At 45.4% G+C, this 14,701-nt stretch overlaps 1 protein-coding gene across 1 annotated transcript in view; it reads left to right on the forward strand.

The window, feature by feature from the left end:
- Positions 1–7,368: 7,368 nt before the first annotated feature.
- LOC126249402 (monocarboxylate transporter 2-like) overlaps positions 7,369–14,701 on the forward strand; it is a 141,714-nt gene continuing 134,381 nt past the window's right edge. Inside the window, exons 1-2 of the mRNA XM_049951055.1 lie at positions 7,369–7,471; positions 7,659–7,844. Of these exons, the coding sequence (XP_049807012.1) occupies positions 7,369–7,471; positions 7,659–7,844 (289 nt within the window). The remainder of the gene's footprint in view (positions 7,472–7,658; positions 7,845–14,701) is intronic.

Here is a 14,701-nt window from a genome sequence, read left to right on the forward strand (position 1 = left end):
ACTGCACATACGGTTCACGTCCACGTTGTCGCGGCATGCTACCAGTGTTAAAGACTGCGATGGAGCTCCGTATGCCACGGCAAACTGGCTGACACTGACGGCGGCGGTGCACAAATGCTGCGCAGCTAGCGCCATTCGACGGCCAACACCGCGGTTCCTGGTGTGTCCGCTGTGCCGTGCGTGTGATCATTGCTTGTACAGCCCTCTCGCAGTGTCCGGAGCAAGTATGGTGGGTCTGACACACCGGTGTCAATGTGTTCTTTTTTCCATTTCCAGGAGCGTATTTCATGTGTTGGTATGGAATGTGATACAAAGTTTAGCCTTCATATATATTTCGCCATAGTTTTTGACCACGTTCTGGCGGAGAAAAGTAACAAGAAAAGTGAAAAATCAGCTTCCGCCACACAGATGGTAGGAATCGTACACTCAGCGCGTTTGTCACCGTCGATGTTCCGCAAGGACCGCCCTATGGCACGGATGATGTCTTTTCTCGGTTTGTAGCGCGTGTCATGAAGAGGTTTTGTCGTTAAGTGAACAAGTCGTAATCGCACAGACTCATATAGGGTGAATACGGCTAATGTTCCAGTATCTCCCACCTCCATATACGCGGGAGCTCCTGCATGGTGTTCGCCGTGTGCCAACGAGCGTTCTCCCGAAGGACGATGTGATATGATGCCAGAAGATGCTTGCGCTTTATTACCGGGATGAAGATGCTGTCGCAAGAAATTGTAGTAGCAGGGTGCAGTGACCGTCTGTTAGAGTGCTTGAACTGGTCTCCCGCACTTTCAGGCAGTGCACGCAGCAACTGACTCTTATGCAGCATACTGCAATACTTCGGGGCTATCTGCTATCAGTTACAGACAGCGCATATGCCATTTGACGCACATCCTTCATTTTACGGCAGTGTTGCCACTACTCTTTATCCAATCCCAGTAAACAGCCAAAAGCGCGGTACAGTTTCCAGTTTCTGCAGAAACGTTTTTCAGTGAAGACGTTAAATAGAAAGATTGTCTTGAGTATTCACTAAAGAAAACGAACAGAAAGTCAGGAAATATGTTTAAACAGCGAGCGGCAAAAGATCTGAGGGCACTACAGTGGCATAAATCGTTGGAAAACGTAATTATCTTGCCAATGAATACAGTCTTATTTTTCAAAAAATATTCTATATCTTTGCGAGCTTTTATGTATAAATTTCACGTGGTAAAGATAATTAAGTTCGAATGACTGATATTTCGTACTGTCTTACATTTGAGTCAGCTGGTTCACAATACTGTAGCGTTATTAACAGTAAAATTTCACGTGATAAAGATAATTAAGTTCGAATGATTGATATTTCGTACTGTCTTACATTTGAGTCAGCTGGTTCACAATACTGTAGCGTTATTAACAGTAAAAAGACCAATCTCTGTTAACTTTCGATGATGTAAAAGAGCTTCTAAGGCCCACCTCCATGAAGTATTAAAAAAATGGTTCAAATGGCTCTGAGCACTATGCGACTTAACTTCTGAAGTCATCAGTCGCCTAGAACTTAGAACTAATTAAACCTAACTAACCTAAGGACAACACACACATCCATGCCCGAGGCAGGATTCGAACCTGCGACCGTAGCGGTCGCTCGGTTCCAGACTGTAGAGCCTAGAACCGCACGGACACTCCAGCCGGCAAGTATTAAAGGATGCTCTACGAATCTAATAGAAACTAATACGTTGTCTTGTAAAAGGACTGGAATGAAGAGGAGATATCAGTCATTTAATATTCCGTAGAACCGCAACAAATTGACATACGTAGAATAATCAGCAAAGGAAACGGCGGAAAAAATCAGAGAAGCATGCAATTAAAATAACAAAGGAAGGACGACTGCAGTGTTAAATTTAACTGTCTGAGAGGAGTGAACTCACAGCATATTATGAGCAATCTTATCTTCCTGAACTAGTCACTCAAGTTCTGAAACTGTCATAATTACGACAACTTTTACCTGCTTGAGAAGTCACAGAAACATACACTCCTGGAAATGGAAAAAAGAACACATTGACACCGGTGTGTCAGACCCACCATACTTGCTCCGGACACTGCGAGAGGGCTGTACAAGCAATGATCACACGCACGGCACAGCGGACACACCAGGAACCGCGGTGTTGGCCGTCGAATGGCGCTAGCTGCGCAGCATTGGTGCACCGCCGCCGTCAGTGTCAGCCAGTTTGCCGTGGCATACGGAGCTCCATCGCAGTCTTTAACACTGGTAGCATGCTGCGACAACGTGGACGTGAACCGTATGTGCAGTTGACGGACTTTGAGCGAGGGCGTATAGTGGGCATGCGGGAGGCCGGGTGGACGTACCGCCGAATTGCTCAACACGTGGGGCGTGAGGTCTCCACAGTACATCGATGTTGTCGCCAGTGGTCGGCGGAAGGTGCACGTGCCCGTCGACCTGGGACCGGACCGCAGCGACGCACGGATGCACGCCAAGACCGTAGGATCCTACGCAGTGCCGTAGGGGACCGCACCGCCACTTCCCAGCAAATTAGGGACACTGTTGCTCCTGTGGTATCGGCGAGGACCATTCGCAACCGTCTCCATGAAGCTGGGCTACGCTCCCGCACACCGTTAGGCCGTCTTCCGCTCACGCCCCAACATCGTGCAGCCCGCCTCCAGTGGTGTCGCGACAGGCGTGAATGGAGGGACGAATGGAGACGTGTCGTCTTCAGCGATGAGAGTCGCTTCTGCCTTGGTGCCAATGACGGTCGTATGCGTGTTTGGCGCCGTGCAGGTGAGCGCCACAATCAGGACTGCATACGACCGAGGCACACAGGGCCAACACCCGGCATCATGGCGTGGGGAGCGATCTCCTACACTGGCCGTACACCACTGGTGATCGTCGAGGGGACACTGAATAGTGCACGGTACATGCAAACCGTCATCGAACCCATCGTTCTACCATTCCTAGACCGGCAAGGGAACTTGCTGTTCCAACAGGACAATGCACGTCCGCATGTATCCCGTGCCACCCAACGTGCTTTAGAAGGTGTAGGTCAACTACCCTGGCCAGCGAGATCTCCGGATCTGTCCCCCATTGAGCATGTTTGGGACTGGATGAAGCGTCGTCTCACGCGGTCTGCACGTCCAGCACGAACGCTGGTCCAACTGAGGCGCCAGGTGGAAATGGCATGGCAAGCCGTTCCACAGGACTACATCCAGCATCTCTACGATCGTCTCCATGGGAGAATAGCAGCCTGCATTGCTGCGAAAGGTGGATATACACTGTACTAGTGCCGACATTGTGCATGCTCTGTTGCCTGTGTCTAAGTGCCTGTGGTTCTGTCAGTGTGATCATGTGATGTATCTGACCCCAGGAATGTGTCAATAAAGTTTCCCCTTCCTGGGACAATGAATTCACGGTGTTCTTATTTCAATTTCCAGGAGTGTAAATGTTGCTATAACTTCACGAAGGGTAGTCATAAAGTTCTAGTCGTTACCTAGAAAAAAAGTTGCATAATTAATTTTTTGTTTGTATGCTAACACCTATATGTAGTCCTACTATACTCTGAAATGCCCGCATCATAATACCACAGAAAACCTTAAGCGCATCCAAAGCATCATAGTGCAGTGGATCTCAAATTTATCAGTGGGTCGCGCCATTTTGTTTTGGCTCCTCTAGTGGGGTTCCTAGGTACAGTGGCGCAGTGACTTCACTGTGTATCAACTCTACAGATAAGTACCTGTAAACAAACAAACTTTAATAACGTAACACTACTTGCTCCCACGACCGGCGGCGCCACACATGCACAGCAGGCAGCGAGCATACAGCATCAGGCCGGAGACATGCCTTCCAGGTCATGTTACGTAAATCTGTTGCCTCCGTAAGGGGGTAAAACTGCCCACACAGCGACAAAAAACCAATGTCGTATTCAGTGCTGCCTGTCCTCGTGTTGACGACGTTTTCGTCGAACACAGTATTATTACACCTCAGAGTGAGAGCATCTCGGTCGGCTTATTACGAGATTTTATCGTGATATTTGACGAGGACACGCTGAACCATGTGATAGCATATGCGTAACTGTCTTGAAATCATTCACATTGCGATGCGTTTTCCTCAGTCACCACTGCACTTTTTCACTGTGACATCACCGCGTATTTCCGAAAACGGCCACAGGAATCCAAGTGCAATAACATCGTGATCGAGTAGCACACCGCAAGCTCTGACTATGTTTGCTGTCTCACTTTCGCTGGATCCCTCATATTAGGACGACGATCTTGGACTTTATACGCGGCCTTGCAATACTTCACAGTGTTCATTTCTTGAGTAACAGCGCTCAGCCCAAAGGTTGTATTGTGCACTGAGCTCTCAACCTCTACGAAAATTACAACTATTCTTTTTATTTATTATTATTTCATTCTCCTCGTCACATGTGGGCAGAGGGTGGATTGCCAGGGGTAAAATACCGCTGTCTTCGGCGTAGAGTATTTACATAAAATAAATGATATTATAAATATTATACAAGGTGACCATTTTAATCCATAATGGGGAATAAATTGTTGTACAGATGAGATGCAGCGAAATGTTTTAGATAAAAGTTGCGTGTGGGAAAGTGGGTCACGCATTGCTACTAACGCCCATTACCTTGAACGTGTTTTTCAAGATGATTCGGAGGTTAAAGGAAACGATCGGTAAATTTTACGTATAATATGATATATTATTCAATGTCATGGCAAGGTTTAGTCAAAGTCAAATAAGGAAATATGTTTTTAGGTCTAGTAGAGATTAACTTAGAATAGAGGAGGGATACAGCAAAATATAATGATGGATACAAATTGGGGGGGGGGGGGTATCAGGAGGAAAGAGAGGCGAGGGGACTCATTCAACGACTTGTAAATCAATGATCCACCTTTCATTTCTGTTTTTTCTGTCTTGCAAGTGCCTTTGCCAATAAAAACGTTAGGTTCAGATCTCTGCTCTTCCCAGATCCGATATCATAAATAGGGGTTTCCATGAAACAAAACTTAACCTTCAATTAACTAAGTAACGCCGTGCGAACAGGCCTGGGAAGGCCCAACGGTACCGACCGACCGCAAGACAGAAAAAACAGAAATGAAAGGTGGATCATTGATTTACAAGTCGTTGAATGAGTCCCCTCGCCTCTCTTTCCTCCTGAACCCCCCCCCCCCAATTTGTATCCATCATTATATTTTGCTGTATACCTCCTCTATTCTAAGTTAATCTCTACTAGAACTAAAAACATATTTGCTTACTTGACCTTCGTTGAGCCAGCCATAACCATGAATAAAGAACCATTTTATACATGCAATTCGACGCTTTTTTCAAACCTTGATTCAAATGTTAGGGTTCAGATTTTTAAAAACATCAGTTTTAACCTCCATATCAGCTTGAAAAATACGTTCCAAGTCGCAGCCATTAGTAGCAATCCGTGACCCTCTTTGCCACCTACAATTTTCATCTAGAACATTTTTCTGTATCCCATCTCTGTCCCGAGTTATTCCCCATCAAAGATTAAAATGGTGCACCTGTATATATATGATAAATTTAAAAAAGGTTTTAAAATATAATGTAGAGATGATTGCAATATACAGTATGATTTTCTCCTTTTAAAGTTTAAAAATGAAATAAAAAGTCTGACAGGTAAAGATAAAATTACAAAACTGGAAATTTAAAAACTTCAAGTAATAGATCAATGTTCATTAAAAGGAATCACTGCACTTTCACTAAAAAGCTAAAGGACCTGCGCTGGATAAAGTAGTTTTGGGGACATTAAATGTTAGGATGGTTGTGGCAATGATGTAAAATGCCCGGGCATTTATACGTTGGGGCAAAAGTCCAAGATCAATGTCTGGGCAAATGCCTAAAATTCATAAATGCCTGGGCATTTATGCATTTTAAAGATTAATTGATCAGCAGCATTTATAAAAAAAAATTTTAACTGATATTTTGGTTTGGAAAAGGTATTTTGCAACACTGCTTCTGTAGTAGCTGCGTGATCAAGTAGATAAAACTGCTTGAGGTTTAGGGAAGAGTTATTAGGGGAAATGAATTCAATTGTAAACGTAACTATACATTTTTAATGACGTCAGTTCTTGTGGTAGTACATAATAAAAAAAAAGAAACCAAAACTCAGGTTTACAAGTACGTCTTCAAATAAAGTATAGTTTATATTAAGTAGGTAGCCTATAAGTAGTATTTTTACTTACACTATACTACTGCAAAAATATTCGAGTGAAAAAAGTTTAATCATAATGATTTTAATTACGCATGAGTCATGTGCTGATTGCGATTCCACGAATGCAAGAATCGCCGATTCTCGAAGAATCGACTAGTATCGGAATCGAAAGATTCCAGCGTCTTCGGTATATTATTTGTTATTAAATCCTTTTTATGTTAGAGTTCTCATTTTATTTTCACAGCAGTGCAGTATGCGAAAATAAACAAAGAAAGGAGCTGAACAGAATTCTGTAGTATATCTCAAATGTCACTACATCTGAAAATAAAGCATTTATCTACTGAAAACAGTTTATCATTTAAGAATACATTTATTATCAATAAACACATGCCAGCTTATTAATACATTCAGTAATAATTTTGCTATCAATAATCATTCGTCAGTAATACTCAGAGATTTGACACGGACTGTAAAGTGTGTTACATTACAAAGCGATGACCTAAGGACGTGGATTTTTTTTTATTCCACCTTTCCACTATAAAGCTATTCAATGCGGTCTCTCTCTCTCTCTCTCTCTCTCTCTGTGTGTGTGTGTGTGTGTGTGTGTGTGTGTGTGTGTGTGTGGGTGGGTGGGTGTGTGTGTGAGTGAGAGGGAGAGAGAGAGAGAGAGAGAGAGAGAGAGAGAGAGAGAGAGAGAGGGAGAAGAGTTAGAACTGGTATAACTGTAGAAATGAAAAGTACATTGTAAATGACAAGCAGCTGTCAGTAACATGCGTCCATCCTTGGTGCAGTAAGTAAAAAAAATAAGAAAAGAAAAGTGCTTCATTCTTCTTTCTTTTCGTTCGTAGTAAGAAAGGCAATGAATGCCATACGTATATTTAAATGCAAACATTTACTAACTTCTAATATCGGGAGTATCGTCCCATCCCTTATTTTAATTGGTAAATTATACACTTTAGGAGTAAAAACTTTTAGAAGAACTTTTTTTTGTAAATTCCCAGAATTTGGGCATTTAAAACTGCTTTAGACAAATACCCGGGTAAATTCTCGGGCAAATTCCCATTCATAAATCTCCTGTCCACTGGGAATTTGCCCGGCCCACGTCACTAGCTGTGGGTGTAAATTTATAAGTAGTTCGTGGTCTCTATAAAAGGAGAATAGGTGGTACGGCGGATATTGGGAAAGACGGAAAAGGACGATGTGTTTGGTGGGTGAGCAGGCCGCGGTATCAAGAGAGAAAGGGATGCACTGGAGAGATAGGAGAGATGGGAAATCTCTGATGTGGAGTAATGCTGTAACTGGTAGGACGTACAACTCGTGTTTTCGTTGAAATAAACGGAACGAAACCACCATTCAAACGTGAAGTAATAATTTAAACTTTCTGACTGTCGTTAATACGTGTGACTAAGAAATTTTGTAAACATTTCAAAAGCTGTCTTAGTGTGGAGACACAGAGTCAACAGGCTGAGGCTGCGGCTGCTGTTGCAGGGTGGCTGGGCGCGCTGTCGACGGGCGTGGCGCTGCTGATGTCGCCGGTGACGGTGGCGCTGTGCCGGCGCAAGTCGACGCGCCTCACCGCCGTGCTGGGCGGGCTCGTCACCGCGCTCGGCTGCCTCTTCACCTCCTTCGCCTCGCAGTTCCACCAGCTCTTCCTCAGCTACGGAACTGTCATAGGTAACAGAGCCACATTATCCACCCAGCTCAAAATGGAACATCACCAGCTCGAGGAAATAGCGCACATGCGCGATATCAACCCCAGAAATAGATCCTGCGGGAAAATTTGGGCCATAATTCTCAAAGTACGCAGCTATGATCGTCTGAATTTACCGCTTTTGAGCATTGCACGCTCCGACTTGTTCTGCCCCACTTCGGACACATAATGCCCGAGCGTGAAATACTGTACAATGGAGTGAGTGAGTGATGATGTCCGCCCCCGGTAGCTGAATGGTCAGCGTGGACGGATTATCAATCCTCTGGGCCCGGGTTCGATTCCTGGCTGGGCCGGGGAATTTTCTCCACTCAAGGACTGGGTGTTGTGCTGTCCTCATCATCATCCTATCATCCTCATCGACTGCAGGTCGCCGACGTGGCGTCAAATTGAAAAACCGGCACCCTGCGATCGGCCTGCCCGACGGGGAAGGAGAGGGTGGGGGGGTCCCCAGCCATACGACGAAATTTTAAAAAAAGTGGTGATGATAATGATGATGTTTGGTTTGTTGGGCGCTCAATTGCGCGGTCATCAGTGCCCGTACAAAGCCCCAATTTTTAGTCCAATGTTTTGCTCAGTCCAATCTAGCCACTGTCACGAATGATGATGGCGATGAGATGATCAGGATAACACAAACACCCAGTCCCCAGGCAAAGAAAATCTCCAACCCAGCCGGGAATCGAACCCGGGACCCCGTGATCCAGATGCAGCAACACAACCCAAATTTTTCTTTTTATCTCATTTTATTTTACATTGTTCGTCGAATTTGTTCGGGGCGGACGTTCGATGACACCCGTTTAGGTTCTTCGTTGATCGATTCACTCAGTTTTTTTGTTACAGAGGGTAGCGAACCCTCTGACCGAACACGCTGAGCTACCGTGCCGGCATCCACTGCACCACAAGCTGCGGCCATTGAGTGAGTAAGAGGTTCGTATTCATAATGTCGATGAACAATCGAGCGATAGAGCTTTGTTCATTATATCGAACTTTGCGGTTTCTCACCTCTTTCCTTAGAACAATTTTAAGTTATGATTCATAAATGCAGAGTAAATTAACTAAATGAATGAATATGTCTTTGAAGACGTAGCGAAGCGATATTTTTCAAATCGAAAGTCATTAACTCCAGTTCCATATAACCCTTCAGTTGCTTACGTTTATTCATTTTGATTTTCAGGCATATACAGAGTGGTCCATTGATCGTGACCGGGCCAAATATCTCATGAAATAAGCGTTAAACGAAAAAACTACAAAGAACGAAACTTGTCTAGCTTGAAGGGGGAAACCAGATGGCGCTATGGTTGGCTCGCTAGATGGCGTTGCCATAGGTCAAACGGATATCAACTGCGTTTTTTTTTAAATAAGAACCCCCATTTTTATTACATATTCGTGTAGTACGTAAAGAAATAAGGTTTTAGTTGGGCCACTTTTTTCGCTTTGTGATAGATGGTGCTGTAATACTCACAGACATATGGCTCACAATTTTAGACGAACAGTTGGTAACAGGTAGGTTTTTTAAATTAAAATACAGAACGTAGGTACGTTTGAACATTTTATTTCGGTTGTTCCAATGTGATAATTGTACCTTTGTGAACTTATCATTCCTGAGAGCGCATGCTGTTACAGCGTGATTACCTGTAAATACCACATTAATGCAACAAATGCTCAAAATGATGCCCGTCAACCTCAATTTATATGGCAATACGTGGAACGACATTCCTCTCAACAGCATGTTCGCATATGCAGTGACAATGTGCTGACGCATGTTGTCTGGCGTTGTCGGTGGATCACGATAGCAAATATCCTTCAACTTTCCCCACAGAAAGAAATCACGGGACGTCAGATCCGGTGAACGTGCGGGCTATGATATGGTGCTTCGACGACCAATCCACTCTGGAGTCATCCATAACCAATATTAATCGTCCCTGTATCGACCGACTAAGTGTAACAGACATGGAACTCCATCCCACAAACTGACGTCCGGCACCTCTGCAACACAATGCATGCACGTTTGTAGGCTTGAATTCAAAATTCTTGCGGTTACACGAGTTATTAATGTACCAGCATTTCATGTTTGGAATGGCTTTTCTCGCCTGTAATTGATCTTTGATCTTTGAATGTTAATGAGTTAATTATGTTACCTAGACAAATGAATTCCCGAAATTCCATTACTCTTCATTAATTATATTTTGGTGTTGCTTTTCTCCCGTCAGTATGTAAAGCCTCGATTAACCGAACTCGGGTTAATCGAAAAGCGGGCTATCCGAAAGGCAAGAACCGTAAAACCCAAATAAATATTTTACTGCACGGGAACATTTCGAGAACAGAGTGTTCTGAACTATAGCTAGTGGGGAGAGATCGGCACCCAACCCTGAGATGCTTCCCCAGCCACCGACTCACCAGTTTAAATACATCTACACTGCCAACAGTAGCGCGTTCTACTTCCGTTGCCTGTGTATTTTCTGTGCAATGGCAACTGAGCGGAAGTGTCTTGCGGATACTTTCGCTGGTAAATTAGCGTCTGTGAAAGAAGTTAAAAAAGGAAGGTTATTCAAAATTGTTGCGGCTAATTACGGAGTATGTATTTCTGTCTGCCGCTGAACGAAAAATCAAAAAAGGGTGGGAAACAGTTCATTTGGCATCAGCCTTTTCTGGCACACACAGGCTGCTCCCAGTAAGTATCAGGAAGTTGAAAAGCCTAGAACTTTGACGGGTGTTTCCGAAATACACTACCAGGTTTATATAGAGCCCAAAAACTTCTTGGATGTGTTGTGATCTCTTCGCTGAGTATTTAGTGATCAGTTGCCCCGAAAGATGTAAAGTTTTTTTCTTAAAACAGATCTCCCTAAAAAAATCTAACTTATTAATTGACAATACGTAGTATCGATTGTGGTATGTTTCTTTCCTCCTAATGTTACCTGTCCAATTCAGCCACTAAATGAAGCGTAGCAGCAACATTTAAACGGCACAGCTGTGGGCTATATTTGAGAACCGTCCTGCAAGATAGCGAAAAGCAAAACAAAAAACATGACTGGACAGGTGAGAGTAGTAAATATGAAATTTACTTGTTTCCGCAAGCTTGGAATAATGTGAAAGCAAATACTCTAGAAAAGTGCTGGAGAAAACTGTGTGATGTTCTTCAAGAAGACGACTTGAAAAATTTTGAAAACTTGATAGAAATGATACAAAGAATTCGCGGATGCGAAGAGTTGGATACGTGCAAGGCAAATGAATGGCGTTCTAGCGGACGATTCGCAAAAAATCACGAACCAAGGAAAATGTGCTCTCTTCGTGTTAAATAATGTGTTCTCGGACAATATTTTAAATTACGTTCGCCAGAAGCGACCACATATACCTCTTCCCTTGCCGTCAACATCCTGAGAACTGGAGGCCTCTGGTTGTTATTCCGCAGTACAGTACTTCGCACTCGGGCAACCAGCGGCTGTAGTGAGACGGAGCGAGTGACAAACAACCGAAGTGTGAGAAGTTTAAATGCTGTTAATTCAGAAGGTCAAATGCGTACTGTCACAATCATGGGCCAAATTTCTGCGCTGGATCGAATATTGGGGCTGACATCTTGAAAATGTGCTTTTTTTCGTTAAAATATTACGTTGAGTTGGTAGAGTTTCCTTGTCAGATTAATTTACGAATGTTGTTGTTATTATTACAGTCATCAGTCCGAAGACTAGATCAGCATATATTGCGGAGGTCTTTTCGTATCTGCATGACTGCGTCACCCTAAATGAGTACATCTGACAAAAAATTGTCGTCCCCCAGCATACATTATGCTAATAACGTGTAACACCGTCTCTAACATTGACAATGGCGTTCAGTTCGACTAAGGAGAGAGTCCACAAGGTTTTTCAGTAAGCAGCTGAACACACTCGATGGTGATTAGATCCTGCGGAGCTACCATATTGTGGCGACACTTAATGCTGAGTTTCATCCGCTGTTCCAAATAGTCGCAGAATTTTCTATCGGTTTAAGACCGGGTGCTTTAGCAGACAGTCAGGTTGTTGCGATGTAGTATCCAGGTGTTCCTCAAACCAGGAACGTATGTGTGTAGCCCTATGAAGAGAGCTGTGGACATCATGGAAGAGAGAAGATCCCATCATCAGGATGTAGAATACAGGGCAACACTTGGTCCGCGTGAATATTGAAATACTCATCTTGTTCCATACTCGCGGTAGGCTGAATCAGTAGACTCACATCATGAAAACACCACCAAACCATCTTAGAACCAACAGTGGTCTGAATTGCACCCACCACACACTGCGTGTTAAACGTCTCATTGCAACATCGTTGCTCTCGACGCCTTACATCATTTGAATAGAGGCAAAATTGCGGCTCCTCTGACAACACTACAGGCCTCCAGCCAGTTACTATCCAGCTTCTGTGTTGTTTGGACAAATGAAGACATGTAGCTTTGCGTGTACAATGCCCCTTTGCCAGGTACTCGACTCCACAAGCCCGTTACTTGTATGTTTGACCCAAAACATTACAACCACTGCCCATCACGTGACGCAGTAAGTGAAATATACACTCCTGGAAATGGAAAAAAGAACACATTGACACCGGTGTGTCAGACCCACCATACTTGCTCCGGACACTGCGAGAGGGCTGTACAAGCAATGATCACACGCACGGCACAGCGGACACACCAGGAACCGCGGTGTTGGCCGTCGAATGGCGCTAGCTGCGCAGCATTTGTGCACCGCCGCCGTCAGTGTCAGCCAGTTTGCCGTGGCATACGGAGCTCCATCGCAGTCTTTAACATTGGTAGCATGCCGCGACAGCGTGGACGTGAACCGTATGTGCAGTTGACGGACTTTGAGCGAGGGCGTATAGTAGGCATGCGGGAGGCCGGGTGGACGTACCGCCGAATTGCTCAACACGTGGGGCGTGAGGTCTCCACAGTACATCGATGTTGTCGCCAGTGGTCGGCGGAAGGTGCACGTGCCCGTCGACCTGGTACCGGACCGCAGCGACGCACGGATGCACGCCAAGACCGTAGGATCCTACGCAGTGCCGTAGGGGACCGCACCGCCACTTCCCAGCAAATTAGGGACACTGTTGCTCCCGGGGTATCGGCGAGGACCATTCGCAACCGTCTCCATGAAGCTGGGCTACGCTCCCGCACACCGTTAGGCCGTCTTCCGCTCACGCCCCAACATCGTGCAGCCCGCCTCCAGTGGTGTCGCGACAGGCGTGAATGGAGGGACGAATGGAGACGTGTCGTCTTCAGCGATGAGAGTCGCTTCTGCCTTGGTGCCAATGATGGTCGTATGCGTGTTTGGCGCCGTGCAGGTGAGCGCCAGAATCAGGACTGCATACGACCGAGGCACACAGGGCCAACACCCGGCATCATGGTGTGGGGAGCGATCTCCTACACTGGCCGTACACCACTGGTGATCGTCGAGGGGACACTGAATAGTGCACGGTACATCCAAACCGTCATCGAACCCATCGTTCTACCATTCCTAGACCGGCAAGGGAACTTGCTGTTCCAACAGGACAATGCACGTCCGCATGTATCCCGTGCCACCCAACGTGCTCTAGAAGGTGTAAGTCAACTACCCTGGCCAGCAAGATCTCCGGATCTGTCACCCATTGAGCATGTTTGGGACTGGATGAAGCGTCGTCTCACGCGGTCTGCACGTCCAGCACGAACGCTGGTCCAACTGAGGCGCCAGGTGGAAATGGCATGGTAAGCCGTTCCACAGGACTACATCCAGCATCTCTACGATCGTCTCCATGGGAGAATAGCAGCCTGCATTGCTGCGAAAGGTGGATATACACTGTACTAGTGCCGACATTGTGCATGCTCTGTTGCCTGTGTCTATGTGCCTGTGGTTCTGTCAGTGTGATCATGTGATGTATCTGACCCCAGGAATGTGTCAATAAAGTTTCCCCTTCCTGGGACAATGAATTCACGGTGTTCTTATTTCAATTTCCAGGAGTGTATAAGCGATGCAGAGACGAACGTTTAATCATTCTAGCAATGATTCTGACCACAAATGGGGAAATCCACTGGTATAAACGTCTTTCACAAAGGGCAAGAAGACTGGGTTCGCGTCCCAGCCGTCTCACAAAATTTAAGTACTCGTAATTTCTTCAGCTTCCATCACTATCGTAGATAAAGGGCAAATCCAGCCTGGGAACGAGCATCTCGGAAATGTCGAAGCTGGCCAGCTGTTCGCGTGTTAATCTTGTAAAAACCTACGGAATGTGGTCGAAGGACGATGAAGCCACGAGTAGGAACAAGCTATTGGACATCCGCGCCTCATCACGGAACACTAGGTCGGAGGTTTTCCCTCTCTGTAAAGCAGAATACGTGGAGACCTGCAGTAGATCTGACGTCAGAGTACAGTGCTGGTGCAGGCACAAGTGTTCCAGAGCACACTGTTCTGTACTCCCTGTTGAACGTGGTGCTCTGCAGCAGACGAAGTCTCTGTTTTCCCATGTGGACTCAGTGACATCGTCGATTACAACTGCCATGGGCACGGAATGATCAAAGTCGTGATGTGTCAGCCAAAGGCAGCGCCGGAAAAAACACATACAAACTATCTTCTCCAATGAGACTTAGTTTGGAACATAATAATTGAAAAACAGTCATTTCTTGAAACTTCCCGGCAGATTAAAACTGTGTGTCGGGCCGAAACTCGAACTCAGGATCTTTGCCCTTCGCGAGCAAGTGCTCTGCCAACTGAGCTACCCAAGCACGACTCATTACTCGCCCTCACAGCTTCACTTCCGTCAGTACCTCGTCTCCTACGTTCCAAACTTCACAGAAGCCCACACCCGCGAAACTCGCAGAACAAGCACT

This window comes from Schistocerca nitens, chromosome 3 (assembly GCF_023898315.1).
Source record: "Schistocerca nitens isolate TAMUIC-IGC-003100 chromosome 3, iqSchNite1.1, whole genome shotgun sequence".
In the NCBI taxonomy this organism is placed as follows: Eukaryota; Metazoa; Arthropoda; class Insecta; order Orthoptera; family Acrididae; genus Schistocerca; species Schistocerca nitens.